Source organism: Nyctereutes procyonoides, unplaced genomic scaffold, assembly GCF_905146905.1.
Source record: "Nyctereutes procyonoides isolate TBG_1078 unplaced genomic scaffold, NYPRO_anot_genome, whole genome shotgun sequence".
In the NCBI taxonomy this organism is placed as follows: domain Eukaryota; kingdom Metazoa; phylum Chordata; class Mammalia; order Carnivora; family Canidae; genus Nyctereutes; species Nyctereutes procyonoides.
The window spans coordinates 513,111-540,215 of NW_026575049.1; the positions used below are offsets into that span (position 1 = coordinate 513,111).

The 27,105-nt window shown below is 53.6% G+C and overlaps 2 protein-coding genes and 1 non-coding gene across 7 annotated transcripts; 2 read left to right on the forward strand and 1 right to left on the reverse strand.

Moving 5' to 3' along the window:
* Positions 1 to 9: 9 nt before the first annotated feature.
* MYL6 (myosin light chain 6) lies at positions 10 to 3,164 on the forward strand. 2 transcript variants are annotated; one of them, XM_055328509.1, is made up of 7 exons: positions 10 to 124; positions 368 to 395; positions 1,262 to 1,405; positions 1,634 to 1,807; positions 1,899 to 1,976; positions 2,238 to 2,282; positions 2,976 to 3,164. In XM_055328509.1, exons 1-6 carry the CDS (start codon positions 122 to 124, stop codon positions 2,264 to 2,266), a joined length of 456 nt encoding a protein of 151 aa, XP_055184484.1. In that variant the 5' UTR covers positions 10 to 121; the 3' UTR covers positions 2,267 to 2,282; positions 2,976 to 3,164. The 2 variants fall into 2 exon arrangements, with proteins under 2 accessions (XP_055184484.1, XP_055184485.1); XM_055328510.1 differs by lacking the exon at positions 2,238 to 2,282.
* A 747-nt stretch (positions 3,165 to 3,911) lies between these two features.
* Positions 3,912 to 26,041, reverse strand: SMARCC2 (SWI/SNF related, matrix associated, actin dependent regulator of chromatin subfamily c member 2). Of its 4 annotated transcripts, none has more exons than XM_055328503.1 (29): positions 25,887 to 26,041; positions 24,044 to 24,163; positions 23,002 to 23,087; positions 22,461 to 22,542; positions 22,267 to 22,359; positions 21,395 to 21,464; positions 21,090 to 21,159; positions 20,064 to 20,139; positions 18,947 to 19,078; positions 18,726 to 18,841; positions 18,207 to 18,331; positions 16,929 to 16,988; positions 16,774 to 16,811; positions 16,357 to 16,487; positions 15,997 to 16,068; positions 12,889 to 13,002; positions 12,274 to 12,427; positions 11,490 to 11,582; positions 11,138 to 11,257; positions 10,978 to 11,040; positions 10,377 to 10,635; positions 9,997 to 10,158; positions 9,675 to 9,739; positions 9,372 to 9,507; positions 9,124 to 9,290; positions 7,976 to 8,110; positions 6,584 to 6,965; positions 6,196 to 6,279; positions 3,912 to 5,315 (listed from the first exon to the last, which is right to left on the reverse strand). In XM_055328503.1, the coding sequence occupies exons 1-29, from the start codon at positions 25,995 to 25,997 to the stop codon at positions 5,239 to 5,241; spliced, it is 3,393 nt and encodes a 1,130-aa protein (XP_055184478.1). In that variant the 5' UTR covers positions 25,998 to 26,041; the 3' UTR covers positions 3,912 to 5,238. The 4 variants fall into 4 exon arrangements, with proteins under 4 accessions (XP_055184478.1, XP_055184475.1, XP_055184477.1 ...); XM_055328500.1 differs by having other exon boundaries at positions 5,854 to 6,279; XM_055328502.1 differs by lacking the exon at positions 11,490 to 11,582 and having other exon boundaries at positions 5,854 to 6,279; positions 11,138 to 11,254.
* Positions 26,042 to 26,744: 703 nt separating this feature from the next.
* Positions 26,745 to 26,826, forward strand: TRNAS-CGA (transfer RNA serine (anticodon CGA)). The gene has a single exon. It is a non-coding gene; the product is annotated as a tRNA-Ser (tRNA).
* Positions 26,827 to 27,105: the final 279 nt, after the last annotated feature.

Here is a 27,105-nt window from a genome sequence, read left to right on the forward strand (position 1 = left end):
GCCGCCGTTCCTATTGGCTGGGCCGGCGCGGTGACGTCACGGGGACGCGCGAGGACTAGGGCACCGCCGGGCGCCGGAGCCATTGCTGCAGGAGAGGGTCCCGCAGAGGCGCGCCGTCGCGATGGTGGGGCCCGGGCCCGGGACGCGGAGCGTGGCTCGGGGCGAGGCGGGAGGCCGGGGCGGGGCTTTGCGGAGCTACCCGAGGGCCTGGCAGGTCGGGGGCGGGGTTGGAGAGTTCGGGGGTCCTGTCCTGGCGGGAAGCGAGTCCCCAGCACGGAGCAGGAGTTAGTGGTTCAGTTGGCGGGACGGGGATGGACGCTTGGGGGCTGCAGTTGAGATGCTGACGGCCCCCCTCTTCCCTGAGCAGTGTGATTTCACCGAGGACCAGACCGCAGGTACGTAAGCCCCGACCCGCTGAGGTCGCGTCTCGGGAGAGGGGTCCCCGCCTCCAGCACTACCCCCACCCGCCGGCCCACTCTTTTCCCCCGGGACCTACTTCCTGCCGTCTCCTCTTCCTCCTCGGCATCCTCCATTTTCTCTTCTCACTCTTTCTTCCTCCCTCCCCTTCCACTCTAGATCCGAGCCCCAAGCCCCGGGTGAGTGTTAGGCGGTGTGGGCATGAGACAACTTGGTCACCTAACGCCTGCGGTGTGTGCGGGGCGGGGAGGGTGTATTAAGTTGCCTGCGCTCCTCCGTCCCTTAATCAGCTTCTGCCTCTTTCCTCCTCCTGTGATAACAACACCCCCAGCTCCCCCCTCCCCCCGCCCAGCCCGGGATTGTGAAGAGTGTAGAAAGCAGTGACCTGGAATTCTGTGAAAAAGGGGACAGGAGAATTTGCTGAGGATATTTCATAGCAGTGCCCTCTGGAAGTCTGTACCGGAGGGGTGGGAAGTGGCAGGCAGGGATGACCCCGGTCCCCGGCTGCTGCTCCCTCTTCCTTATAAGGACAGGACCCAGACAGGGCGGTGGCGAATTCCTGCCCTGAGTGTAGGGAGGAGGCTGGGCGGGCTTGCTGTCGGCTGAGGGGCCAGAGGGGCGGCTGAGGGGCCAGAGGGGCGTGTAAGTGGCTGTTACCCTTCCGTCCTGGGGAGGGGGAGGCCTGTCATTTTGTGGAACACCTGAGCAGGGAGGCAGGGACTAGTTCCCTCTCGGTGGACCTGGGCGTACAGTGGTACTAAAGTTGAGTGGGCAGAGAGGGTTTGGGAGGCAGGGTTTGGGTCAACCCCCGCATGCTCAGTGCTGATCATGTCTGAATCTTCAGAGTTCAAGGAGGCCTTTCAGCTGTTCGATCGAACAGGGGATGGCAAGATCCTGTACAGCCAGTGTGGGGACGTGATGAGGGCCCTGGGCCAGAACCCCACCAACGCCGAGGTGCTCAAGGTCCTGGGGAACCCCAAGAGCGATGGTGAGGGTCCTCAGGAACTATTCCTCAGTGTGGTAATGGGCCTACAGTTCTTCAGCTAAGAGCTTCCCTTTATCTTCATGGGCCCAGACCTCAAGCAGGTTTGTCTCAACTAGCAAATCCCACAGATTTCTCCTGCTTTCAGTGGGAGCCCCCTGCCCCCGTGGGAGCCCCGTAGTCTCCTCAGTCCTGAGGACCCGGGTGACTTTCCTTCCCTCTCCTTTATGGCAGAGATGAATGTGAAGGTGCTGGACTTTGAACACTTCCTGCCCATGCTGCAGACTGTGGCCAAGAACAAGGACCAGGGCACCTATGAGGACTACGTCGAAGGCCTTCGGGTGTTTGACAAGGAAGGGAATGGCACTGTCATGGGTGCTGAAATCCGGCACGTTCTTGTCACGCTGGGTAAGGCTCTGCCCTTGCTCCTTTGAGCTGAGGTGCCACCTGACACACACTTGCCACCCAGATCCCAGAATGCTTTTCTTTCCCTCTGCAGGTGAGAAGATGACGGAGGAGGAAGTAGAGATGCTGGTGGCGGGGCACGAGGACAGCAATGGTTGTATCAATTATGAAGGTGAGGGACATGGGGCTCTCATGGAGGAAGCGGTTGTACAGGCAGCCCAAGTGTTTGGGGCTCCAGAGGCAAAGGGCAGGGCCTGGCCCAGCCCGGGAGCGGGAGGCCATGGGGGTATGACAGGAAAGACAAGGGTAATGTGTGAAGGGTGGGGAAGGAATGGGAAGTAAAATAAAGGGAATGTCTGTTCCCCCACCACCTGAACCCTTCACCCCATGTCTGTGTCTTGTCTTCACCATGAATGTCTCTTCCTTCCTGCAGCGTTTGTGAGGCATATCCTGTCGGGGTGACGGGCCCATGGGGCGGGTACGGCTCCTCCCAGCCTCCCTTCTCTAGTCGCCCTCCCCAGTGTTTTTCTCCCCAACCTCTGCTCTCTAGTCCCTGCCCCTCCCCTACTACCATCTGACTTCCTCCTAGCATGTTTCTGCATGGAGCTGACTGGGCAGGGGAGGGGTTCCTCAAAGAGGAAGACAGCCTGGGGGTGTGGTACCTCCTCTCCTAGAATGGGCTCTGAGGTTTTGCTTCTAGGGTCCAGGGTGCCGGTGTCTGGGAACTCGCACCAGCCTGTCCCCATCTTGCTTCAGGGTGATCCTTTGGCCCTGGGGCCCAGGTCGTTGGCATGGGGGGGGTCGCCTGCCCCATTGTGCTGCTATAGCAGAATAGTCATTTCTTCTTCCTTCTGCTGGGCAGCTTGGAGGTACCCTAACCCAAATCTCTGTCTTCTCCTGCCAATGGCTGACAATAGCTGTAGGTGTAGTTGAGAACTTTTCTGCCTCTTGCTGTATTCTTGCTGCTCAGGGTAGGGTGGGGGGCTAACAGCTGGTGGGAGGGGAGCTGGGGGCCAAGAGAACTGGGCAGACTGAAGGTGGCTCCTCTGCAAAGCCAAGGTTTCTGTGGGCACACACCCATGCTACCTTTGTGGTCCTGTGGTCTCCTGGCCCCTGGTGGACCCCTCCCCTTGGCCCTGCTCCCTGGCTCACCCCTCTCTCCGATCCACAGAGCTTGTCCGTATGGTGCTGAATGGCTGAGGACGTTCCTGGTGTGCCCGAGCCCCGTGCCTTCCCCCGTGTGAGACTGCATGTAGCCCCGAAGGCGTCCTAGGTCCTCTTGTCACAGCACCTTTGCCAGCTTGTCTCTCTTGGATTTTTGCTGTCAGCAGTCACCAAATAAACTTGCTCTGTGCCCTAAGTACGGTTCTGCCTTCCTTCCTGAGCAGGGTGAAGGGGAGGAAAGACCATCCACGGCCAATAGACCAGGGGTCAAAAAAGCTGGGGAAGGGCTTGGGGGATCCATCTTTGTGTCATTTAAGAAATACTGGCCCCATTCACTGATGTTCCAGAGGCTACCGCTTGGGGGAATTAAGGAAGCCATAAATCCCTGTAGGACCAAAGGCTGGCCATCCTCAGTCTGCCTCCTTTCAGGAAGTCCGCGTAGCCCTCCCATCTGATTAAACCCAGCCGTCCCTCTCCCAAGCACTGATGGCCTTTTGTGGGGGAAACCCAGGGAGTGTTTAATGGAGCTAAAGCCAGACCATATTAGCACTGCTGAGCCTGTCACCTCGGTAGGGCTAGTGGCCAGTAATAACAGAAGTATGTGACTTGCCTGCCTTCTTCCTGCCTAATAAGGGAAGGAATGAAGCCATTACTTCTGAAAGGATAAATATACAAAATCTCCAGGTTGGGAGGATGTCCTTCCAAGTCTCAAACAGCTATTTTTAGGGAAGGTGAGAGCCTCTGCCCAGCTTCCAAAACAGTGCACAGTCCTGACAGCTGTGCTGCCTTGAGCCTGTTGTGGAGAGAGGCCTAGTGCCTGCGTGCCTATCGTCCGTCCAGTGCCTCTCCAGCCCAGGCGAATGCCCCTGGAAAGGCTGCCCCCAGCCCCACCCCCCTGTCTGGCAGCCACAGGTCAGAGAACACAGAAGGCATTCACAAGATGGAACTGAAAGCAAATTAATTTATAAAAAAAAAAAAGAGAAAAAGAAAAGAAAAAGGAAAAGAAAAAAGAAAAAAGGAAAGAAAAAAAATTTACAGAAAACTTTTGAACAGAAGAAAGGTGCTGAGACGCAAAGGAAGAGAAATACGGGGACGTGAGCGACAAAGACCCGGTGGCAGGGACCAGGCAAACTAGTGGAGAGCCCGCCCGGGGTCCTGTCCACCTTCACATCAAGGATGAAGAAGGGAAAGATGGGAGGCCGTGGAATCCGGGGGGCAGAGCCGAGCTGCAAGCTGGGGTAGGCACTGCCCTAGGTTGGGCACCCCTCCTCCACAGGGAACCCCAAGCTACCAGTCAAGGTTCTGATGGTCTCGGTGGAAGAGGGAAGAGGTTAGAGGGGTGACCCACCAAGTCAGAAGAAGGAGGTGCTTAAGTGCTTTTTGAAAAATGCAGGTTTTTACAGCTCCCCATCCTTTCTAGCTCCCCTTTCCATGTCCTCTAGGCACCCAGTGACAGGGCCCAGGGAGGAGGAACGGTGCTCTTCCTTCCTCTGTTACCTACCACAGGAATCCCCAAAATATGTTTCCCCACCAAATACACATACGCTGACATCAACTACGCAGGTGACTTTTAAAAACACAAAACTGACATTTGGGGGGGGGGGGAAGGGGTCATTGGCTGAGTTGGGGTGACCTAAAACAGCAACACTGAGGAGGCACAGGAGAGATTAGTAGGAACAAACCGGGGATGGGGTGGCTGATGGGGTTGGGGAGTTGATTCAGTTACTAATGAGGGGCTGGAGGAGACAGATTCTGCACCCTACTCTATCCCCAGAGCTCTCCCAGAACCTTAGTTCCCCTTTCCTGTCACCTCCCTCCTCCAAAAAATGTAAAAGTTGGAATTTTTTTTTTTTTTTTAGTGGGTGGAGGGAGCTCCAATGTGGCTTTTTTATCTCTCTACTTCTTTAAAGGGCTTCATTTTTTTTTTCATCCGTAAAAAATGCAGTAGTTTTGAGGGGGTGCACCCTTAAAAGTGGTTAATTAGAACCTTGTATAAACACCTTTCCCCAGCCCTTTGAGGGCAGCATCCCCAATCCTATCCTCTCTCCCAGACATTAGAAACATCTTTTAAACAGAAGTCCGTGAATAATCCGATATAAAAATGCATGCCTCTGACAGGCATGATGGGGGCTTTGGAGGGGCAGGAAGAGCTTTCCTTACGTAGTGATGAACTCTCCAGGCTGGGGAAGGGTCCCAGTGGTGGGGAGAGGGCTGTTCCTGGAACCTTGATCTCCATAGGGGGTGAGGGAGAGAGATGTCTGGCTGGCTCCTCACTGTGGAGGTGGCACAGGGGTGACTGTGCCTGGGCTTGGGGCCGTGGGGTCTGGAGGCAGAGGGGTACCTGGGTCTGTGGAGAAAAGGAAGATGAATCAGCTAGGGTGAGCAGGAGAGGGATCCAGACCCAGGCCACCACAGACGAACACAACTGGGCATGGCATGCAATGGGTGGGTAGGTGACCGAGGGAGCCTTTCCCCAAAACCCTCTCCCACCTCACACTGGGCAGATGGAAATACCCACAATCCTCCTGCCCCCAAGGGAACTCTCTAAATGGGGCATTTGAACGTGATGGGAACAAGCAAAGGGGATGCCAATCATCATGCAGACAGGTAGCTGTTTTTCAAGTTTACAATTGAGACGCTGTGCCTTAGGACTCCTCCGTGACCCACCAGTGAAAGGCCCCAACGTCATCCCAGAGGTGGCAGCTGCCAGGGTGGGGAATGGTGGAGGACAGCCAGAGAGGCCCTTCCCCCTGTGTTCTAATTTACCAGAGCGTTCAAAAAGGATCGTGGAAGTTCTATGACCTAAGCCCTTCCCCTAGCTGACCCCCCATCCCTCCATGTGGACCCCTCTCCCTCACCCTCTTCCCCTCCAGGACCCTTCTCACCTGGCAGTGGGCTGGCACTGGGCAGGAGGTTGCCCTGAACAGCTGCCACAATGGCAGGGCTCTGGGCTGCGGCGGATCCGAGCCCCGGCCCGAGAGGCAAGGAAGATGGCATGGTGGTGGTCGCCGGCAGGTTAGGATGTAGAGGGTTCGCCATGGACACAGGCAGGTTAGGTGGGGGGAGAGTGCCCGGGGCAAACGGGAGATGGTGGTGATGCCCATGCAGGTTAGGAGGAGGGGGCAGGTTAATACTGATGGAGTCGGCTAGACTACCAAATGGGATGATGGATGGAGCAGGAGGAGGAGGAGGTGGCATGCCAAAAGGCAAACCCAAAGGAGCATTACCCGCCACGCCTGGGTGCCCGCTGCCTGGCACTGCCCCTGGCATCATTGCGGGAGGAGTTTGTTGGTTGGGGAACGGTGAGGGGCCTGGGAGCAAAGAGAAGAGGTCAAGAGGGTTAGAGGCGTAAGATCTCCCTTACCGACTCACTGTGCTAGCAAAGATCACCTAGCCACTTCTCAGCACCGCCTTCCCTGACAAGAGAGTAAGCGGTAAAGCCTCAGATGAGACTCAAAGATTTGGACGTGGGGAGGGAGCCCTGTTGGTTCAGGGGTAGAGGGAGGAGAGCCCATCTGTAGAAATCTCATCCTGTCACATATCCCTTTCAAGAGGGAATCCGAACATTCACCGGGGGCCCCCTGGTCAGCAGGAGTTCCAGAAGCCGTCACTTACCATGGGGTCCAGGGGGGGGAACCCCTGGTGGGACTGCCCCAGGCTGGGGGGCTCCAGCTGGTTGCTGCTGCTGTGGCCCCGCAGCTGACCCTGCCTGCCCAATCTGTTCAGAGGGGCCCAAGCTTCCGGGGGGGGCCCCACTGCCAGCAGGAGCGGGGGCCACAGAGGCCGGAGCCATGGCCAGGCTGTGAACCGTGGGCGGCCCAGCAGTGCCGGTGGGTGGGACAGGCTGGGAGCCCGGGGGCAGAACTGGCGGTGGCTGCTGCTGCTGTTGGTGCATTTGCTGGAAGTGCTGCTGCCGGGCCCTCATCTCCGCATACTTCAGCTGCTCCATGTGGAAGGCTTGTCTATCTGCCAGGAGCTGCTGCCTCTGATACTCCAGCTGCCGGTGCCAAGTGGGGACCGTTACCCACGTGCAGAAGCCCATGAAGGCAAACGCCCCACCGCCTTCTCCGTCCCGACAAACCCTGCCTCTCATTCTGGCAGTTCCCTGCAGCAAGGGGGATCTTGGGTTCGGCCTTCCCGAGGGGGAAGATCTTGGGCTTGGCCTTCCCGGGGGCCCTGCCCTGCCCTCCCGGCTCCAGAATCCCCACCGCAGTGTCCGGCTGCCCGCGTGGCTTCTCACTGCGGTGGAGTTCATCTAGTGGGAGCTCTGACTCATTTCAGCTCCAAAGCTCGAAATCGGTCATGATTTTCATTGGGAAAATGCTTCCCGTTCCTAATGTCAGCTCATGGTCTGTTCTTTCCTCAAAATTGGCAAAATGCTTACCAAGCGTAGGAAGCCATCCCAGATCAACTCTGTGGCCTCTGAGCTTTGCCTTTATTTCATTATCTCTCAGGACTTTTAATCTGAATTTGTCAGCTACTTTAAGCATTCACTGTTTTTGACGCCTCCATACTAGATATTGGGGTCTCTGGTTAAGTGGTAGGTTCTGCTAGGATCCCTGTCTTACATTTCTTTTTGTATCATCTCAAAGCCAAAATGGTTCAATACCATGTCCATTCTATCCCCTTTCCTGTTCACCTCCTGGATCTGAAGCCCCTTCCCTCTCATCATCCCTTAAACTTGCTCGATCACTTGACGAATACTTATTTACCGAGAGTCTACAATGGGCCAAACACTGCTCAAGGACCTGGACCCGAGGCAATCAAAAAACCAACTAGAATCTCTGCCCCATGATGCCAACATCGTGTGGGACCTCTGGCTCCAGGCTTCCCCTGTGAGCCACTTGTCCTTAACTGCCCAGGGCTGGATCCTCCTGCCCCTCCACCACGAAGCTCTGCCACTCTCAGGCTTTCTCCACTGCTGTTCACGCCCATCCTCAACCAAGGCCCGGCCCAGTATCAGGCTGTGGCCCTGGGCTGCACTGGCCCCCAGGGATTGCTACTCACTGCCTCTCGCTCCCGGTCCATGATCGTCTCCAACTCTTCAAAGTGCCGGAGTTTGATCTCCAACTTTTTCATCTGGGTCTCCACCAGCAGGGCCACCAGTGATTTGATCTTCCTCTCCTCCACGGCGGCCAGGTGCTAGGGAAGGCAGGGAGGGCGGCAGGTGAGCCGGAGGGCCCCAGGGGAGACAAGTCCGGGAGAGAGCCGTAGGGTGAGGCTGGCAGGTTTTAAGAAAGAACTTGCTGGGGGGATCCCTGGGTGGCTCAGCGGTTTAGCGCCTGCCTTTGGCCCAGGGCGCGACCCTGGAGTCCCGGAATCGAGTCCCACGTCAGGCTCCCGGCATGGAGCCTACTTCTCCCTCCTCCTGTGTCTCTGACTTTCTCTATCATAAATAAATAAACAAACAAATAAACAAATAAACAAACAAACAAACAAATAAATCTTAAAAAAAAAAAAAAAAAGAACTGCTGGGGGCGCCCGGGTGGTTCAGTGGCTGAGCACCTGCCTTTGGCTCAGGGTGTGATCCTGGGACCCAGGATCGAGTCCCACATCAGGCTCACTGTGGGGAGCCTGCTTCTCCCCCTGCCTGTGTCTTTGCCTCTCTCTCTGTGTCTCTTGTGAATAAATAAATAAAAATCTTTTAAAAAAAGAAAAAAAGAAAGAAAGAATGAACTTGCTGTGGTCACAATCCACAGAGTAGCAAAGGCTTCATATTCTTAAAAGAACATGAAAAAAGAGAGAGTGGCAAAAGATAAGGTCAAATAATTAGAGGATAGACACAGGCCTAATGGTAAAAAGCTTTAAAAAGGGGATCCCTGGGTGGCGCAGCGGTTTGGCCCAGGGCATGATCCTGGAGACCCGGGATCGAGTCCCACGTCGGGCTCCCGGTGCATGGAGCCTGCTTCTTCCTCTGCCTATGTCTCTGCCTCTTTCTCTCTCTCTGTGTGTGACTATTATAAACAAACAAACAAATGCATGCTTTAAAAAGCTTCGAGAAGAGACGACCAACTCTCCCTCTTGGGATCAAAATGAGAAGGAAATGGGCCAGCGTTATGGAAACGAGGAGCACAGAAAAATTTCCCGCAGCGGAAGTGAGATCAGAGAAGGGGGCAGTGCCTTCCCTGGGGGTCTTCTGGGCCCCTGGCCCTCACCTTGGCCTTCACTGCGGCGGCGGCCAGGGCAGCGGCTGCGGCAGTGGAGAGGTTGCCCTCGCCGATGTCCCGCTCCACCTTCGTCTTCCTCTCCCCCTCTGACTCCACCATGTCCTTCAGCACTTCCTCCTGCCCTTCCTTTGGTTCCTTCTCCTTGTCGGGGTCAACTGGGCCAGGAAGAAGGTGGGGTTAGGCCGGAAGCCCACTTCTCTTTCCCTGGACACCAAGCACCAGGCGCGGAGGCTCACCTATGGGGTCCCCATCACTCTTCTCTGACTCCTTCTCACTGTCGCCTTGTTTCCCTCTCTCTTCATCCTTCTTGGGGACCTCGCTGGTCTTCTCCTTTGTTTCTTCTTCAGTAGCCCCACCTCCTTCTCGGGGTTCCTGACATCCCAGTGAAAGAAAAGTAGACGGTGTCAGTGTAGCTGGTACACACAGGGCCGGACTGGGAGGTGAACTCCCACCTCCTACTGGGGAGGCACTCGGCCTCCCCTCCCCACGCCCCATGCCCCAGCCTCACAGCCCAGCCCATTCCCGCTCATTCCCTATACCTTGGGCTCCTTCTTCTCCTCTGTGGCCTGGCCCTCCGCCCGTGCCTCATCAGTCCCGCTCTCCTCTGGGCCCGGGGGAAGAGAAAATGGGAAATGTCTGCTACAGAGTCCGTCTCTGTAAAACTTTTCCAAAAGTCTGCTCTCCTAGCCAAGATCTTAGCAGAGAGCCACGGTCCCAAAGCGGGGTCCTGGGGGAAATACAAGCCCTGCCGATTCTCCCCATTCATCTTGTGCTCTGAGGATGACCCAAGGCAGGGAGGGCCCCGGGATGGCTTGGGCTCTTGGCAAAAGGAGAGAGATCCGGGACCCTGCCAGGCCTCACCGATCCGCTCGGGCTCATCGGAGGTGGTCCCTGCGATCCCACTGCTCTCCAGACCGAAGGCTGGGTCGGCCTTGCCTGTCACTTTGGCGGCTTCTTCCACTTTCCGAACATGGGCCTCCACCAAGGCTGTGGGTACTTCTTCCTTCATCTTGGAGAACTCTTCTGCAAGGTGCAGAGAGGACAAGGCTGGGGGCAGGGGCAGGCGGGCAGGTCTGGCTGTCCCTGTGGAAGCTGTCTCAGAAGCCCGTCTCTTCATCTAGACCAGCGTGGAGCTAGACAGGTGCCTGCGCTGATACCAGCAGCAGACAGTGCCAGTAGGGCAGCCACACTCGAGGGCCTTTCAAACCAAAACTACAGAGGCTGGGACCCCTTCACATTACCTAGGGCCGACTTCGCAGCAGCAGAGGCGACTCGAGGATCGACGACAGAAGCCAGGAAGGCAACAGTGCTCATAACAGGGTTGCCTGACTGACTGAAGGGGATAGGCTGGTAGGCCAGGGGGCCCAGGGAGGCCTCCGAGTCCTCCAGGTACGGGTCTTCAATGGGAAGACGAAGAAAATGCAAGATGCACTCATCCTGCGTGCGGCTTCCCACGTGCTCTGACACTTTGTTCCAGTCATCTTTGTACATTTCCAGTGCCTGGTGGTAGTGGTGGAGACACAACTTCCTTACTTAGCCACTTTCCTTGAAGGTCAACTCCCCCCATCCTACTAAGGGTAGCGGGCTTCAAAGCTCTCTGGTTGTGGTATTTGTGGATTCTGCTGGGTCCCAGGGGAATCTCCAAGTAGCACTATGAAAGGATATGGAGTTAATGAAATGGCCCAAATGCCTGGCCGGGAGCTGTTCCCCGGGGCAGGTGCGGCCAGCATCAGGGAAGAGAAAGACTGGGGATGAGATCACGCTCTCCCCACTCATGAGTGTGGCTGGCACCCTGGCCACTTCTGTTGTCATGGAAAACCCTCTTTCCCTTGCCCCAATTACCTCCAGGAGTAGCAGGGTCTCTTGTTCCGTCCACTCTCGAGTGGCACTGGCTGCAGCTTTGCTCTGCAGGAGAAACGGGCAGGTCAGAGGCAGGAGCCCTGGCTCCTGTGGGACAAGGACACTCCAGCGCTGAAGTCAGCCCGCACCTCCCCCTCCGTACCTTGGAGGGGACGTTCTTCCTTGTGTACATGTCTGTGCGCAGCCCGAAGTTCTGCATGTCTGCTGGCTTCTCTTTGCCTTTGTCAGGGAAGTTGAGCATTTGCTGGGAAGCAGAGGTCTGCTATTTGTGGAGGGGAAAGAAAGAGGTGAGTCCGGGTGACCAGGGGCGCCAGGGGCCCACAGAGAGAGAAAACAGACAGAAGGAGCTTCTTTCCCAAAGCCAGGGACACCGCTGGGTGGGGCTTCCTCCCTCACTGCTGTAGCTCCTCTGCTCTCACGTCTCTTCTTCCCGGGCAGGGGCCCCCCAATAAAGGGGCAAATAAGAAGCCCAGCGGGGTCTACACCCCACCTACCAGCTCTGGCTTGCCCTTAGCCGTCTCTGGCACCAGGTCATCCAGCTCTTTGCCCTTTCGCCCAGCCTTGGTATCAGCATCAACCTGGCGGCCCTGGGGGACAGAGCTTGGCGTCATGGAGGCTGGGCAGAAAATGACCAGGCCAAGGCCCTGGAGGCCTCAAGGCCAAATGCTGGGCGGCCTGCAAGCTCTGGGGGCACTCATGCCACGGTTCCGTGTTCCCTTAATGATCAGTTAGATCTGTAGCTGGCATGATCCCCATTGGTATTCATGTAAAACTTTGTAAGTTCCTTTAGGAGCTGGACAATTAGGTTCTAATCCTAGATTTGGTACTCTGTGACCCTGGGCAAGCCACGTAATCTGTCTCCTCTTAAGCTTTGTAATGTATGGAATGGAAGTGGAAAAAAAAAATGGAAGTGATAATAGTTTGAGGCAAAAATGAAAAAAAAAAGTTGGAAACATGACAAAGTTAAAAAATTTCATGCAACTTAGTTTTAAGCCATTTTTCTCTAACTGCTCCATGCCCTATGCTGGCCTGTCTGCTCCTCGAGGACCAGGAGCATCTCTTCTCTCTCAGCAAGTCCTCGCAGTCTTAGGTACAGAGGCTGAGAGAGGGTGCTAAACACATGGGGCTGATTCCTGTGGCCCTTTGCATCCCATGGAAAAGGAAGAAGCCTCAAAACACTCCTGAACCATTACCCTAAAAAACCAGAAAAAGAAAAGTCCGAAGAAGCCCAGTTTTTCCCAGCACCCCCGCCCCTGCCCCCACAGCCCCTCACCCTACCTGCGGGGTCTTGGGCTGCAGAGGCACCAGCCCCGATGGTGTGTCTGCCAAGACATGGAAGTGAGAGGTGGGCGGAGGCCCCATCGGGGTCGGTCGACTCTCAGCATCCACCTGGTAGTTAATGAGACCCCACTGCTCTAGGAAGGCATGGACCCTGGCAGGAGAGAGGGGAGACAGGGTCACACAGGGCAGCCAGAGAGGGGCAGAGGTGGGGTGTAAAGCTCTTTCCCCAGCTCTCTTCTCTGCTCATTCTACTCCCTGGCAAATCCCACCTCCTCTCACTCGCTAAGTGCCAGTGACACCCAGGCCTCCATTTCCAGTCAAGACCTCTCTCCATATCCACCTATCTAGTAAACATCTCTTCCTGGAGAGCCAGGAAAATTGAACCGGGATCTTTCAACTACAGACACACTCCTTCTTTCTTCCACACACCAGAGAAGGCCACTACCATTCTCGCAAGTCACACATGCCCTGAGTGTGAACCGTGACTTTCTCTAGAGGTGTTTTTTTTCCCTACTTGTTACCCTATGCTCTTTGCTGGAAGCTCCCCTTACGCCAAGAGACATCCGTGGGCAGGCATTCTTACGCACCCCGTCCCCTCAGCTGCAGACCCACCTCATGATGGCACAGACATCACCGGCCAGGTTCCTACGGCAGGCAGTAGAGGTGAGATATTCTTGGGGGTTCAGCCGGTAAGTGTCAATCATGAAGTTTCGATAAGCCAGGTAGCTTGAGGGGAGAGACAGAGAGGTGAGAGGAAGAAGAATAAGTCGGCTGAGGACTGAAGGGTAGGAAAAGTGATAGAAGAGGTGATGGTTCCTCCTGTGTGAACCACTCTGTGAAGAGAACAGAGTGGATCGTCTGCCTCAGAAACCACTGCGGGTCTACACGTGCTAGATGCAAGGGGTTCAAACATTGCCCTGTTTTCCTTGATGGGGTTTTCTTAGTTAAATGAATTGTCTCTCTGGCTATACTTGGGGAAGTTTCATCCAACTTTTGAACAAGCAGCCAAAATGCAAGAAAAGGTGCCCTTATTTCCAAAAGCCAGTGTTAAGGGGATGTCTTTATCCCTGCATCCAACTAGTCAGCACGATGTGCTATAAGGAATGTTTTTTGTTTTTTTAAGTAAGTCCCACACTGGATGTGGAGTTCATTAAAAAAGAAAAATATATATACACATATATATTTATATTTATTTTTTTATGTTTTTATTGGAGAGAGAGTGTGCACGGGCGAGGGGTAGGAGAAGAATCTTTTTAAGATTTTTTTTTAAGAGGGCAGCCCCGGTGGCTCAGTGGTTTAGCGCCGCCTTCGGCCGGGGGCCTGATCCTGGAGATTGAGTCCCATGTTAGGCTCCCTGCGTGGAGCCTGCTTCTCCCTCAGCCTGTCTTTGTTTTTCTCTCTCTCTCTCTCTCTCTGAGTAAATAAATAAAATCTTTAAAAAAAAAAATGTGTCTCCATGAGAGACATACAGAGAGAGGCAGAGACACAGGCAGAGGGAGAAGTAGGGTCCATGCAGGAAGCCTGATGCCAGACCCGATCTCGGATCCTGGGATCATGCCCTGAGCCAAAGGCAGACACTCAACCACTGAGCTACCCAGATGTCCCCCCCCCCCCTTTTTTTTTTTTTAAATATTTTATTTATTTATTAGAGAGAGAGCAAGAAAGCACAAGCAGGGAGAGGGGCAGAAGGAGAAGGAGAAGCAGGACCTTGCTGAGCAGGGAGTTCAATGCAGGGCTCAATGCCAGGTCCCTGGGATCATTACCTGAGCCAAAGGCAGCCACTTAACCAACAGCCACCCACGTGCCCCAAGAATCTTTTTTTTCTTTTTTTAGAATCTTTTTTTTTTTAATTATTTTTTAAAGATCTATTTATTTGAGAGAGCGAGCACATGTGAGTGGTGTGAGGGGCAGAGGGAGAGAATCTCAAGCCAATTCCCCACTGAGCATGGAGCCCAAACTCGGGGTTGATCCCACGACCCATGAAATCATGACGTGAGCTGAAATCACAAGTCGGATGCTCAACCGATTGAGCCACCCAGGTCCCCAAGGGAGAGAGAGAATCTTAAGTAAGCTCCATGCCCACTGCAGAGGCTGATGCCAGGCTCGATCTCACAACCCTGTGATCATGACCTGAGCTGAAATTAAAAGTTGGGTGCTTAACTGAGCCACCCAGGCCCCCCGAGAATATAGGTTTTGAAGGTGGAAAAGATCTAAGTTCAAATCCCAGTTCTACCATGATGGCCTTGAGCAAGTTACTTACATTTTTTGAACCTCAGTCTCCTAATCTGTACCATGGAGTGTCTGCTGAGGACTAGAAAGATCTAGTCTAGTACAGTGCCAGGCACACTTTAGGAGCTCAGCAAATGGTGGCTCTTGTGTGGTATAGCATAAAGTTTGAGGACATGAACCAGTCTAAAGAAGTCAGATCCTGGGCAGCCTGGATGGCTCAGCGGTTTAGGGCCTCCTTCAGCCCAGAGCATGATCCTCGAGACCTGGGATAGAGTCCCATGTCGGGCTCCCTGCATGGAGTCTGCTTCTCCCTCTGCCTGTGTCTCTGCCTCTCTCTCTCTGTCTCTCATGAATAAATAAATAAAATTAAAAAAAAAAAAGTCAGATCCTGGTTTACTATTCACTGGCTGGGTGACCTTAATCAAGTGGCTTAACCTCTCTGTATCTTAGTTTCCTAATCAGTAAACTGGAGAGGATAAGAGGATGTACCTCTAAAGCTGATGTGAAGATTAGTCAATGCCTGTAAGACACTTGGTATGGTGTCCAGGAGATAGTAAACTTTCAGTCAACGCAGGCAATTATCACTATTTACTATCTTATGTTAAGAGAACAATGTGTAGAACAGTTCCAGATTCAACCCTGCCTACAGACCATGTTGAATTCCTGTCACCAGTTCATTATTCCCTTTTCCTCTGGAGAGAGTGAGGCTTCTTCATACATACTGCTTTCCCTGGGGAAGAGGAGAGAACCCTACCAGGCTACAGAGAAAGAAGCATGGTGGGATGGCAAGATGGCCCCAGAGAGGGGGAAGCTGAGGAACAGCTGGGAAGCAAGCTTGTTCAGTTCTCAGGGGCATCAACTCTTTCTCACTCTTTTCATTCTGATATTTATCCTGGAGCATCCCTAACCATAGAAGATCGCCAAGACTCATCCAAAGCCAAACAGGTTTGGCTCGAGGCAACATTTTGAAGATGACAAAGACTTCTAAACCCTAAGCCCATGCTTCTCAGAAAGAGAGAAACAGAACACTTCTCTCCAGGGAGCCTTCTCCATCCCTTCACTCCAAGTCTTGCATCTTCATGGCTCCTCCTGTTTTTCTACTAAAATCTACTCTCTGGGGCTAGCATGGCCATTCACATTTTAGTCAAAGCTATTATTTACGCTAGGGACATCTGCGTTCTAGATACCTCATTTATTTATGGATTGGCAGGCTCTGTCCTCTATTGAGAGATGGAGGCATCAGAGCAGGTACCCATTTTGGACAGAAGACCATGCTTAATCCTGCCCCCAGGCAAATCCAAGAGAGCATTCTACTGTGGCCACAGTGCTAGGCTGGGGCTGCCCGTAGGAGAGATCACATCTTTGTGAGAGTAGCACAATGCCTAGCTCATCGGAGAGCTCAAGAAATATTTGCTAAACTGAATCCTGCTGGGTCAGGAAGGGTGATCAGGGACGGGAGGGAGAAAGAGTCATGAGCTGAGATCTCCTTACATTTCCGGGGTCTTGGACTTGTTCTTGCCGTTAAAGAACTCGGGGAGAGCCCTCCGCTCAATGGCATGAACACTGCAAGAGAAGACAGAGTAGATTCAGAAGGCGCCCGAGCAGAGATGGGAGCCTCAAAGAGAGGGAAAAGCCGAGAAGGGAGGGAGGACATGGCAGTTCTCCCTTCCCTGGGGAGAACCCCCCACAGGGCGGTAAGACTCAAGGAGACCAGAAGCTCCGCCAACACTGAAGCATACCCATCTACCTGGTTGATGAAGAAATAATTTATTTGGAGACAGAAGGGGAACAACATGTTGGCCTCAGGAGGCAGGGAAATAGGGATGCAGTGAGAAGTCAGAGCAAGAGTACCTATTATAGTCAAACCAGGCAGCGTAGCTGGGAATGATAATGTGGTGGGTCTGCTCAGTCACGTTGTCCTCGTGCAGGTCCGGGTTCTTCGTCTGCTCCCCCTTATTCCCCATACTGTTTTCATCCTCATCCTAAAAGTATGGAGGCTGCTGGACACTCAGCATTCCCATTTTGCCCCTGGCAACCCTCTGCTTCTCCCACACCCCGGGAAAGTGGGAACTAATGATGCCATGGAAATGGACTGTTAAGGGCCCCAGGCCCCGGAAAGGGTCAGAGTTTTGAGTTCTGAACAACAGCTAAAACTAGACTAAGGTGGGAAAACCCTAGGCAGTAGAAAGTTCTGGGTAGAAGGAACTTTAGAAGCTCAAATCCAAATCCCATAGAGAGGTAGAGAGGGCCTCTCTAAACTGGCTCCACCTTGCCCGTGGTCTCCATGCTTTCATCCTCCTGTTCATCTGAAAGAGAGAGTGAGCAAATCAGGAGGGGAGCCTCCAGAGCAGCAGCAAGAGTCCTGCCCTCTGAAAAGCCGTGGCAGGCTAGGGGAAGCGGGCCGCAGAGCCTCCTCTCCTTACCCAGGTCAGTCATGGTGCCTCCTTTGACTGGGGCGGACTCTGAATCCTTCTTAGTGTTGACTGCCAGGAGAGAGAGTCATTTTATCAGACAGGGTCTGCCCGAATCAAGTCTTTAACTCTCCACCTTTAACAATTCTAAGAGATCTCTGATCACAAAAGGGTTCGGTAACTCCCTCCAGGCACAGTCATTCTGGGGCTTGAAACTCACCTGCTGCTTTCCCTCCTTCCCCTGCCAAACGGTCACTTAACTCTTCCTATACAGAAGCATCTTCCACTCTACGGACACTCATCAAGCATTCCTGTCTCTAACAGGCCCCTCTTATCTCCATCTGTGTGTCTGTGAACTCTTAATGGATTGAGACAGAGTCTGACCAAATCACTCTGGAGAGGACTGGTTGGATCGCCAACATTTTTGAAAGCAAGGGGGCTTCTCTTAACCGAATCCGTACACAACAGCTCAGGAGAAAACATGGATATGGAAGAGAGCCGCCGTGATTGATGAAGGGGGTTGAGGCCAGCACTCCTCTCTCTCAGTAGCCCCCACCGCAACCCCTGAAATACACTCCTTGACATCAGAGCTTGTCTATGGAATACAGATTGCAGTCCACCTTTGCAGCTATACAACTCTCTATCATTGCAAAGCAATGGTCTCCAAGGTGGGGTTCTTACACAGGACGGCAAGAGATGGTCCAGTGGAATACACGTAGAGAATAGCAGAACTTCTCTTTATATTTGTTTTTTCATTTTATCCTTTACATTTTCCCATTTTTTAGATAATGTTTGCATGTGTCTCACGATGTTCCTAAAGCAACGGTACAGCAGCACATATATAACTCATGCTCAAGCGGCACCCAGGTGGCTCAGTGGTTGAGCATCTGCCTTCGGCTCTGGTCATGATCCCGGGGTCCTGGGATCGAGTCCCACATCGGGCTCCCTTTGTGGAGCCTGCTTCTCCCTCTGCCTGTGTCTCTGCCTCTCTCTCTCTGTGTCTCTCATGAATAAGTAAATAAAACCTTTAATAATAATAATAATAATAATCTGTGCTCAAATACTTTACTGAAGGGGGTATGTGATCAAAAACAGTTCAGAAACAACTACTGTCAGGTACAAGCACAGTACACAACTCAGATGTGGCTCAAGTCAGAGGACTGCCCATGTTGAGAAGAATAATTTTAATAAACAGCTAAATTGAAGGGCCAGATCCTCAAGACCCGGAGCTCGGCCTGGGAAATCAATCCTCTTGGAAGGTAGGTCCCTGAAGCTTGGTGTGGCCCGTACCTGTCTTAGGTAACGTCACCTCCTCTACATTGGGGACTGGTGAAGGCTCATCCATATCCTTTGTCAGGTCTTCTTGCTCCTCCTCTCTGTGCCCACGCTTTGACTTGGTGTAAGGTGTTGAGGGACTGGGGAGGAAAGGTAATGAAAGCTAACCTGGTCACCCTTAAGCAAGGAGTCCCTGGAAGCTGAGGTTCAAGGGGAGTGAAGTAAGAGAGAATCCCCAAGGGGAGCTAAGCATGCATAGACACGCATCACTACAGAGGACAGGGAAGTGCAAAGGTCTTCCCTTGAAGATGTCACTCTGAGATCACTAGTGGCTGCAACTAGAACTAACAAGTGGAAAAAAAAAATAGAACTAACAAGTGGGCAGCTAAAGAAGACCTCACCCTCCCTCTCAGGACACCTACAGGAGTAGGGCCGACCCCGGTCAGGGCCAGGTAGTTACAGGAAGGAGTCTATCCTTCCTTCCTTCAACATGGAGAGAGTGGTGAAGGTGAGGCAGGGTAGCGGCTGGCATACCCTTTCTTGGCATTTTTCTTCTTAGCTTCTGGGGTTGGTGAAGGAGAGGGGGAGCGCTTCCTCTTTTTATAGTTGCCCCCCTTCTTGTCCCGTCGATCTGAATCTGGGCTGTTCACCTGCAGGTTGGAGAATTGGAGTGAATGTCAGCCAACAAGCCCCACTGAAGACTTATCCCCAGGCTTGTTCTAAGGGATCAGGGAAGAAAGAAGAGGAAGTTTCACCTCATCCGTCAGAGTCTTGGCTGAAATCTTCTTTCGGCGGGAGACAGGGCTTTTATCATCATTTACTTCATAGTCTTCCTCATTCATCCATTCATTGAAAGTGTCTGTGTCCAGAATCCACTTTGCATGAACCTGAAGTACAAAAGGCAGACTGCAGGAGAGAAGCCTGAAAGCCACAGCTGTCTGGGGGTCCCCCCTTTATAAGATCTTGTTTATTTATCTGAGAGAGCGATTGCGAGTGTAAGAGAGAGCACAGGTGGGAGTGAGGAGCAGGCTCCCAGCTAAGCAGCTGGGATCCCAGCACCCTGGGATCATGACCTGAGCTGAAAGCAGACATCCAATCAACTGAGCCACCCAGGTGCCCCTGTCTGGCGGTCCTTAAGAGAAGAGCTGAAGGAGACAAGAGCCTGTGCTTGACCTGCTTGACCTCCAAAGAGTGGTCTGGTCCCAGTATACATCTTTTTTTTTTTTTTTAAGATTTCATTTTATTATTATTTTTTTAACTATAAAGTTTTTTTTAAGATTTATTTATTTATTTGTTTGTTTATTTATGAGAGAGAGAGACAGAGAGAGAGGCAGAGACACAGGAGGAGGGAGAAGCAGAGAGAGGCAGAGACACAGGAGGAGGGAGAAGCAGGCTCCACGCCAGGAGCCCAACATGGGACTTGATCCCGGGACTCTAGGATCGCGCCCTGGGACAAAGGCAGGCACCAAACCGCTGAGCCACCCAGGGATCCCCCAACTATAAAGTTTTGATGTAAACTCTAAACTTCTTGAAGAAATGTTATTTATTTATTAGAAAGGGCAGAGAGCCAATATGAGCAGGGGGGAGGGGCAGAAGGAGAAGGAGAGGGAGAAGCAGGTTCCCTACTGAGCAGGGAGCCCCACAGGGCGCTGGGTCCCAGGATGCAGAGATCATGACCTGAGCCAAAGGCAGACACTTAACTGACTGAGCCACTCAGGAACCCCTAAAAAGATTTTATTTTTAAGTAACATCTACACACAACACAGGGCTCAAATTTACAACCCCACGATCAACAGTTGCATGCTCTACCAACTGAGCCAGCCAGGTACCCCCTGGAATACTTTTTGTGGTCAGGGGGCAAGAAATGCTCACCTTCCTAGGTTTCTCAGGAGTTGGAGCATCTTCCACAGATGCTTCAATTTCACTGGCTGGGATCCACGTGTCATAACTGCCATGGGAAATTGAGCATGAAATAGGATCAATGGGATGGAATTGTAGAATAGTAAAGTACGAATCTTTTACCTTTTCCATTTATAAAAAGCATTGGGTTGTTGGGTTATTTTTTGGTATGATTGTTTTTCCTATTAATATTGGGTTTTCTTCCATTATGAAGTAATAAAAAACAATTCCAAAAAAAAAAGAAAGAAAGAAAGAAAGAAAGAAAGAAAGAAAGAAAGAAAGAAAGAAAGAATGAATCAGCCCAACACAACTATTTGGTATATATATTTTTTCCAGTAAATTTTTCCTGTACAATTTTTTAATTTATTAATGAGAGACAGAGAGAGAGAGAGAGAGAGAGAGGCGGAGACAGAAGCAGACTCCTTGCAGGGAGCCCGATGTGGCACTCGATCCCGGGACCCTGGGATCATGACCTGAACCAAAGGCACATGCTCAACCACTGAGCCACCTAGGTGCCCCTACAATTTTGTTTTTACATAATTCCAATGCTACTATGTTATTTCACAACTTGCATTTAACATTTTCTATAAATTATCCAGTGATTTCTTTTTTTCCATGTTATTTCTATTGTATGTATTTCTATTAGTATGGCTCCAGACTAATCCACTGAATAGATACACAAATTGCTAAAACATTTTCCCACTGTTAGACATTTAGATTGTTTCTAACATTTACTTATCGCAAATAACACTGGAATAACCATTTCACACATAAAGCCCCCGTCCTTTTAGCTTAATCCTCATCTATAAATCCAACCTCTCCCAAGACAGATTCTCATGATGGAGAGGAGGAGGAGAACAAACAAAACAAAACAAAACAACCCCCAACAAAACAGACCTAAAAATAACCCCCAAAGAGTGCCTGCTTGCTTTGCTAGACGTTCTAGGGCTTCTCGGTCTGGTTTCTGTACTCATACCTGCCCCAGGACCCTATCCTCACCTGTCAGGGTAGTAGCCCCAGTGCAGAAGAACCTGCTTATCCCGCTTCATGACTGGTCGTACCCATTCCTCTGGGGATAGAGACAGAACAAGGAGAGATATAAGCTAAAGGGATACACAAAAGGTAACTAACTGTTCACAACTCATGTTGCAGCGAGGGACCTGGAAATAGGAACATATGGCAGTGGGAGGGCTCAGGGTTGAAAGGAGAGAGGAGAAGCCCAGGCAGTGTGCGGGGGCTGAACAGTCCCCCGGTCCTAGTCCAAGCCATCCACTGCAGAGGCCAGGAAAACCCAGGTCTCTCACCTTCTTCCAGGTTCCCTGGGACAGGATACACAACATGGGAGGCATTGTTCTTATCCTCAGTGACTGTTCCCTGGACGACACAAGGAAAAGCAGGTAAACACAGTCCCCTCTGAATTACTCACAGGTGTAAATAAGCCAAAATAAGATTTAGCCACAGACTGGCCTTCCTAATCATATTTTGCTCAGAACGGTATTTAAGTTAATTTGCATTCTTTTTTTTTTAAATTTTTATTTATTTATGATAGTCAGAGAGAGAGAGAGAGAGAGAGAGAGAGAGAGAGAGAGAGAGAGGCAGAGACATAGGCAGAGGGAGAAGCAGGCTCCATGCACTGGGAGCCCGACGGGGGATTCGATCCCGGGTCTCCAGGATTGTGCCCTGGGCCAAAGGCAGGTGCCAAACCGCTGCGTCCAATTTGCATTCTTTAAGCACATACTAGCTGAGAGGCAGAGGGAAATAGCTGGGATACTGCTAATAATGAAGAAAAATTAAAGAACTAAAAGTTGCTCTAAAAATCCTCTGAATAGATAATCTGCACATGGGAAACGTAAAGCTGACTGTATGTCCCTAGCAATGGCATCTGCTTGTTATTACAGAGTTCTAGAATAAAGGTTTCATTTCTCTGAAATCAGGAAATCTCTGGCTTTCCTCACCCTCAGGCCAATGCAGCCCCTAGGAATAGTAATCCAAACCTGTCAAGACTGGGAAATAGGAAAAGTGAACTGAGAAAGAGAGGCTCAAGGCTTTAATCTTTTTCCAAGTAGGCAGAGCAGCCCCTGCAGTAGAAAACATGTCATCTAAAGGCTGCTTATTGTACAGAAAACATCAGGAAAAGAAGCATGGAGTTTCCAAAACTTCTCACACACCCACTCACCTGGTGTCTCTTGATAATGTCCTTTAATTTCCCTAGCAGTTTGGGTTCAATTTCCGGGCAGAGAAAAATGTTAGGTCGAGACAGGCAGTTATTCTGTGAGGAGAAGAAATAGATGGGATAGGATCATGGGGAAAGCATATTTTGGATTTTCACTGAGGGAAAGGAGATGGACCGCAGAGGTTCTTGACTATTACCTGCACCAAGGACTTCTCAATGGTCATGAACATTTCCACGTTGCGGTCCATGCGTGATGGATTCTGGAAATCGTAACGCCGCCTTGAGAAGAGGCAATAATCTAGTGAGTGGTACAGATCAGGTCTGAAGATGAGGTTAGGGTATGTCACTTTTTAACATGGGAAATCAGGAAACAATCTTGCCCGCAACTGTTGCCAAAATGGCCTGGGATCTCGGGTTCACTAATCTCAACTCCATGAATCACTTTGTACTTAGTCTGAAAGGACGAAGAAAAGCTTGAGATGCCAACCTAAGAATCCCCTTTCCTCTACAATACACGCACTGATGCACATATGCATACATGCTCACTCACTCTTGGAAACTATTTTGGCTCTGACACTCAGCCACTCTTCTGACCTAGCAAGTCAAGCTTACTGACCTAGCAAAGCAAGAGACTTGCAAGGATGTCTACCTGTGCTCTCCCACCTCCAGAAAGACCCAGGGAATCATAAAGGGGGAGTCCCCTCTAATGTAAGAAGCATAGAGAAGTAGGCATCTCACCATCCCTGGTCACTCTTGAATTTGTAGGCAGCTGCAAGTATGTGGCACAGGGAGCCTCCTGCTTTGAAATCTAGGAAACATTTGATCTACAAAATTGAGATAGGAAAGTAGTATGTGAGAGTTATATCCTAAATTCTCTTATTAACAATCCTTCCACAAAATCCCATGTTGAACTAATCTCTCTCAAAGCTGGAATTCTTTTTCATGTTTTTTAAGATTTCTCTATTTATTTAAGAGAGAGAGAGAGAGAGAAAACACTGTGCAGGGGGGAGGGGCAGAGGGAGAGAGAGTCTTAAGCAGACACCTCGCTGAGCACGGAGCCCCATGCAGGGCTCGATCCCACAGACCTGAGTTCAAGATCTGAGCCAAAATCGAGTTGGGAGGCCCAACCGACTGAACCACCCAGGTGCCCCAAAAGGTGGAATTCTTTAACCCCTATGCCACAGTATCACGTGGCCTGGAAGAAGGGGGAAAGAAAAAAACCAGTATTCACAAAGCCCCGTCTTGTGCCACGTACTTACTGGGTCACCTCATTGACCATTACAGAAATCCTACAAGGTAGAGATATTATTCCCATCTAGAGATGAAGAACAGACACTTAAAAGGTTTAAATGGCTTGCCCAAGATCACAGAGATACCAAGTGGCAGAGCCAGGATTTGAACACAAGCCAATGCAAATCCCAATCTTGTACCCTTTCAACCACGCCACAAGAGTTTCATGTACGAGCTCAGACACTCTGACATAACCTGTTGAATAAAGTTTTTTTCTTTTTTAAGAAGAATAGAGATTTTAAGAAGTCTCTATACGCAACACTGAATTCACAACCCCCAGATCAAGAGTCGCACACTGCACCGACTCAGCCAGCCAGGTGCACCCTGCTGCTAAGACAAAGGGGATTGGGGACCAAGGCAAGCCAGTAACGCCCTGACCAGGGAGGGGGATAACAGGCAATTACCCACATCTCCAAAAGTATGAAATTTACAAAAACCCCACAGTTCCCTCTCCAGTTTGAAGGATTCATCCCCTTGCATTTGCACTCACCGGCAGTTTAGTGAGCGGCGCATTGCTGACATGTTTGCCAAAAACTTCTTCCTGAAACTGTAGCAACTGTACAACCAGGCTAGACAAGGACTTGTTGGTAGGTGGTTCAGCTTGTATATACTGGGGAAACAGAGGCAAATGGAAGAGAAGTAGACCTCAGACAAACTGTCCACTATCTCCCTTATTTTTTCCCAAGGGGCCTTGGAAGCATCTGGGGTGGAAAAAATAGTGTCTCCTTCCCCCACATGTCTAGTTTCTATAAAGAAAATGGCAAAAGGGAAGGCATCTAAGCCCCTCACTGGAAGTTGAAATTCTGCAACCCAACCTGCCAGCAGCTGGTGCTGGAGGCAAGTGGGGCTTCCTACTTGTCAGTTACGTTCTGAAACTGGGAGTTAGTTGTAGGATCCTGATTTCTAGTCAACAGCACTGAGGGCAGTAAGATCCTGAAGGTTCAGTAAATTCAGGCAAAGGAAGCAATATCTTTGAGGCTCCAAGCCAGACCACAGTGTATTTCTTGGGGGTAACTTTGTGGAGGCCGAGACTCCCCCTGCAACATAGCCTAGTAAGAAAGGTGCAAGGAAGTGAGGCACGGCAAACAGACGGGGAGCGAGCCGGGCCTTCTGCTTCTGCTAGGAACCGGGCACAAACGCCTTCGAGGGGGGCAAGGACCAGCTCCTACCCAGCCTGGTGAGGAAGAGCAAGAAAACATCGATGCTTTCTGAGGAAACAGCATCTGAGACAAGCAACCCCGGGCCTTCTCAACGCATTTCCATGTGCCACTACCTAGTATCCTAGGCTCCTGTTCTAATTTAAGTCTGAGCCAGGAGGCTAACTTTCTCTTTACCTTTTGACCCCTGCTTCCTCAACCCTAATCACAGAGACCAGCGCTCCTCTCAGTGGGAGATGTAGAGAGCGCCTCGCACCAGAGGGTAAGCGACAGGGGCCGTCAGCCCCCCGGGCCAGAGACTAAGCCCCGCTGATCTCCCTTCCGGACCTTCCGGAAGGTCAAAGGTGGAGGCCTGGGAGCCGGGGCCTCGCGCTGGGGTGCAGGCGCCCCCGGCCCGGCAGCTGGTTGTCAGGAGCCGCGGGGGAAGGGCCGCGGCCGGGCCGGGGGGCGGACTCCTAAGCGCCCGGCAGCTCCTGACAGGCTGCGGAGCTGGGCAGGAAGAGCCGGGCCGACGGCGAGCCTCCCACCGGGCGGCGCGGGGCGGAGGCCGAGCTGTCCGCGGGCGCAGCCGGGGCGGACGGCCCTCTCGGCCGGGCCCCGAGACAAAGACAGCGCCGGGGGACGTTCGACGGGAAAGTCAGGTAAGGCTTTCTGAGCCCTTTGTTCAGCCGCTTGTCACCTGCAGGCGCGGCCGGGGGCTGAGGCAGCAGCGTCCCGGGCCCGGCGCCCCGGACCGGAGCGGTGCGAGGCCAGCGGCCGGGGGCTCCATTGTGAGGTGGCAGGAGGCTGTGCCCGGGGCTGCGAGCTCCCGGCTCCCGTGGGGCGGGCGGCGGGGACAGGTGGGGGGGCGCTGCGGCCGCGGGCCCGGCCTGCCCGGCGCCTGTTTACCCGCTCGCTCCCACCGCCTCCCGGGCGGACACAAAGCCCGCGGAGGCCTCAGCGTCGCCGGCCCGACTCGCGGCAGCTCCGGCGGGCGGGCTGGGCCGGGGGCATCCGGCGCCGCGTCCGCCCCCCGCCGCCTCTCCCGGAAGGGCCCGCAGGGCTGTGGCCCCGGGCGGGGGCGGTCGGCGCCGGGACCCGCCGCGCGGCGGCGAGAAACGGGGGCGGGGGGGCGCGGGGGGCGCGGGCGGCCGCGGCCTTTGTCCCGCCCCCGGCCGCGCGGCCCTGCCCGCGTACCTTCTTGTAGTTCTTGCCGAGCCAGAGCCTCACGTTGTCGAACTGGGTCACGGTGTCCGCGGCCTCGTAGTACTTCACGTTGGGGCCGCCGTCCTTCTTCCGCACCGCCATCTTCTCGGGCTCCGGCCCGCCGCCGCCCGCCCCGCGCCGCTCAGCTCCCGCCTCCTCCGCCTCCTCCTCCGCCCGCCTCCCGCCGCCTCCCGCCGCCGCGGCCGCCGCCTCCCGCCGCCTGGGCCGGCCCGGCCCGCGCAGCGCCCCCTGCCGGCCGCTCGGCCACGGCGGCGGCGCGGCTCCCGGCGCGGGGCGCACTCGGCGGCCTCCCCGGCGGCGGCGGGGGCGCGGGGAAGCAGCTGCGTCCCGGAGGGCGCGCCCCCGGTCGCCCCCTCCCCGGCGCGAAGCCTCTCCTCCCGCGGCCTCTCAGCCCAGGGCGCGGGGGGCCGCCCACCCGCCCCAAGCGGACGCTCGGCGCCGGAGGGCCCCCCGGCCCTGCCCTCCGGGGAGCCAGGCCGGCCCTGCCCCGCGCTCCCAGCCCCCGAGCCCGCACGGCCCGGGCACCCCGGCCCCCAGCCCAGGAAGCGCCTTGCTCCCATCGCCCAAGCCCCCCACGCCCGGCCAGCCCCCTGCCGCGGTGACCCGAGGAGCCCTCGGCCGCCCCCCCGCCGCCCCCGGCCGGCCGCTGCCCCCAGCTGGCCCCCCGCAGGCCTCGCCGGCGCCTCGAAGACCCGTCCTCCCGGGGCGGGCCGCCCCCGTCCGCCGGGCCCTCCGGGGGCCGCCCGGCTGTCCTCGGCGCGGCGTGGAGGCGGGGGGCCCGGGGGCGCGGCCCCTCCTGTAAGCGCGCGGCGGAGCGCGGTCTGGGGAGTCACGGTGGCCGAGTGGTTAAGGCGTTGGACTCGAAATCCAATGGGGTTTCCCCGCACAGGTTCGAATCCTGTTCGTGACGGCCGCTTTTTTTTCTCGCTCCCTCAGGAGGCGTCGAGGGGCCCCGCGCCCGTGCCCCTCGCGCACTCCCCTTCGGCCCGAGGTCTCCCCCCGGACCGGGCGAGATGCAGGTGAGCGAGGGAAGCCTGCCCGCGGCACAGCTGCCGGGCTGCCCGGACGCAAGGCACCTGCCGCGCGTCCTGGGGCTTCGGGTCTGAGAGCTTTGGCGCACGTTTTCATTCTTGGGGAAACGAATGGCAAAGGATTTGAAGAAGGGTTAGGTTTTTGGAAATGTGGATGC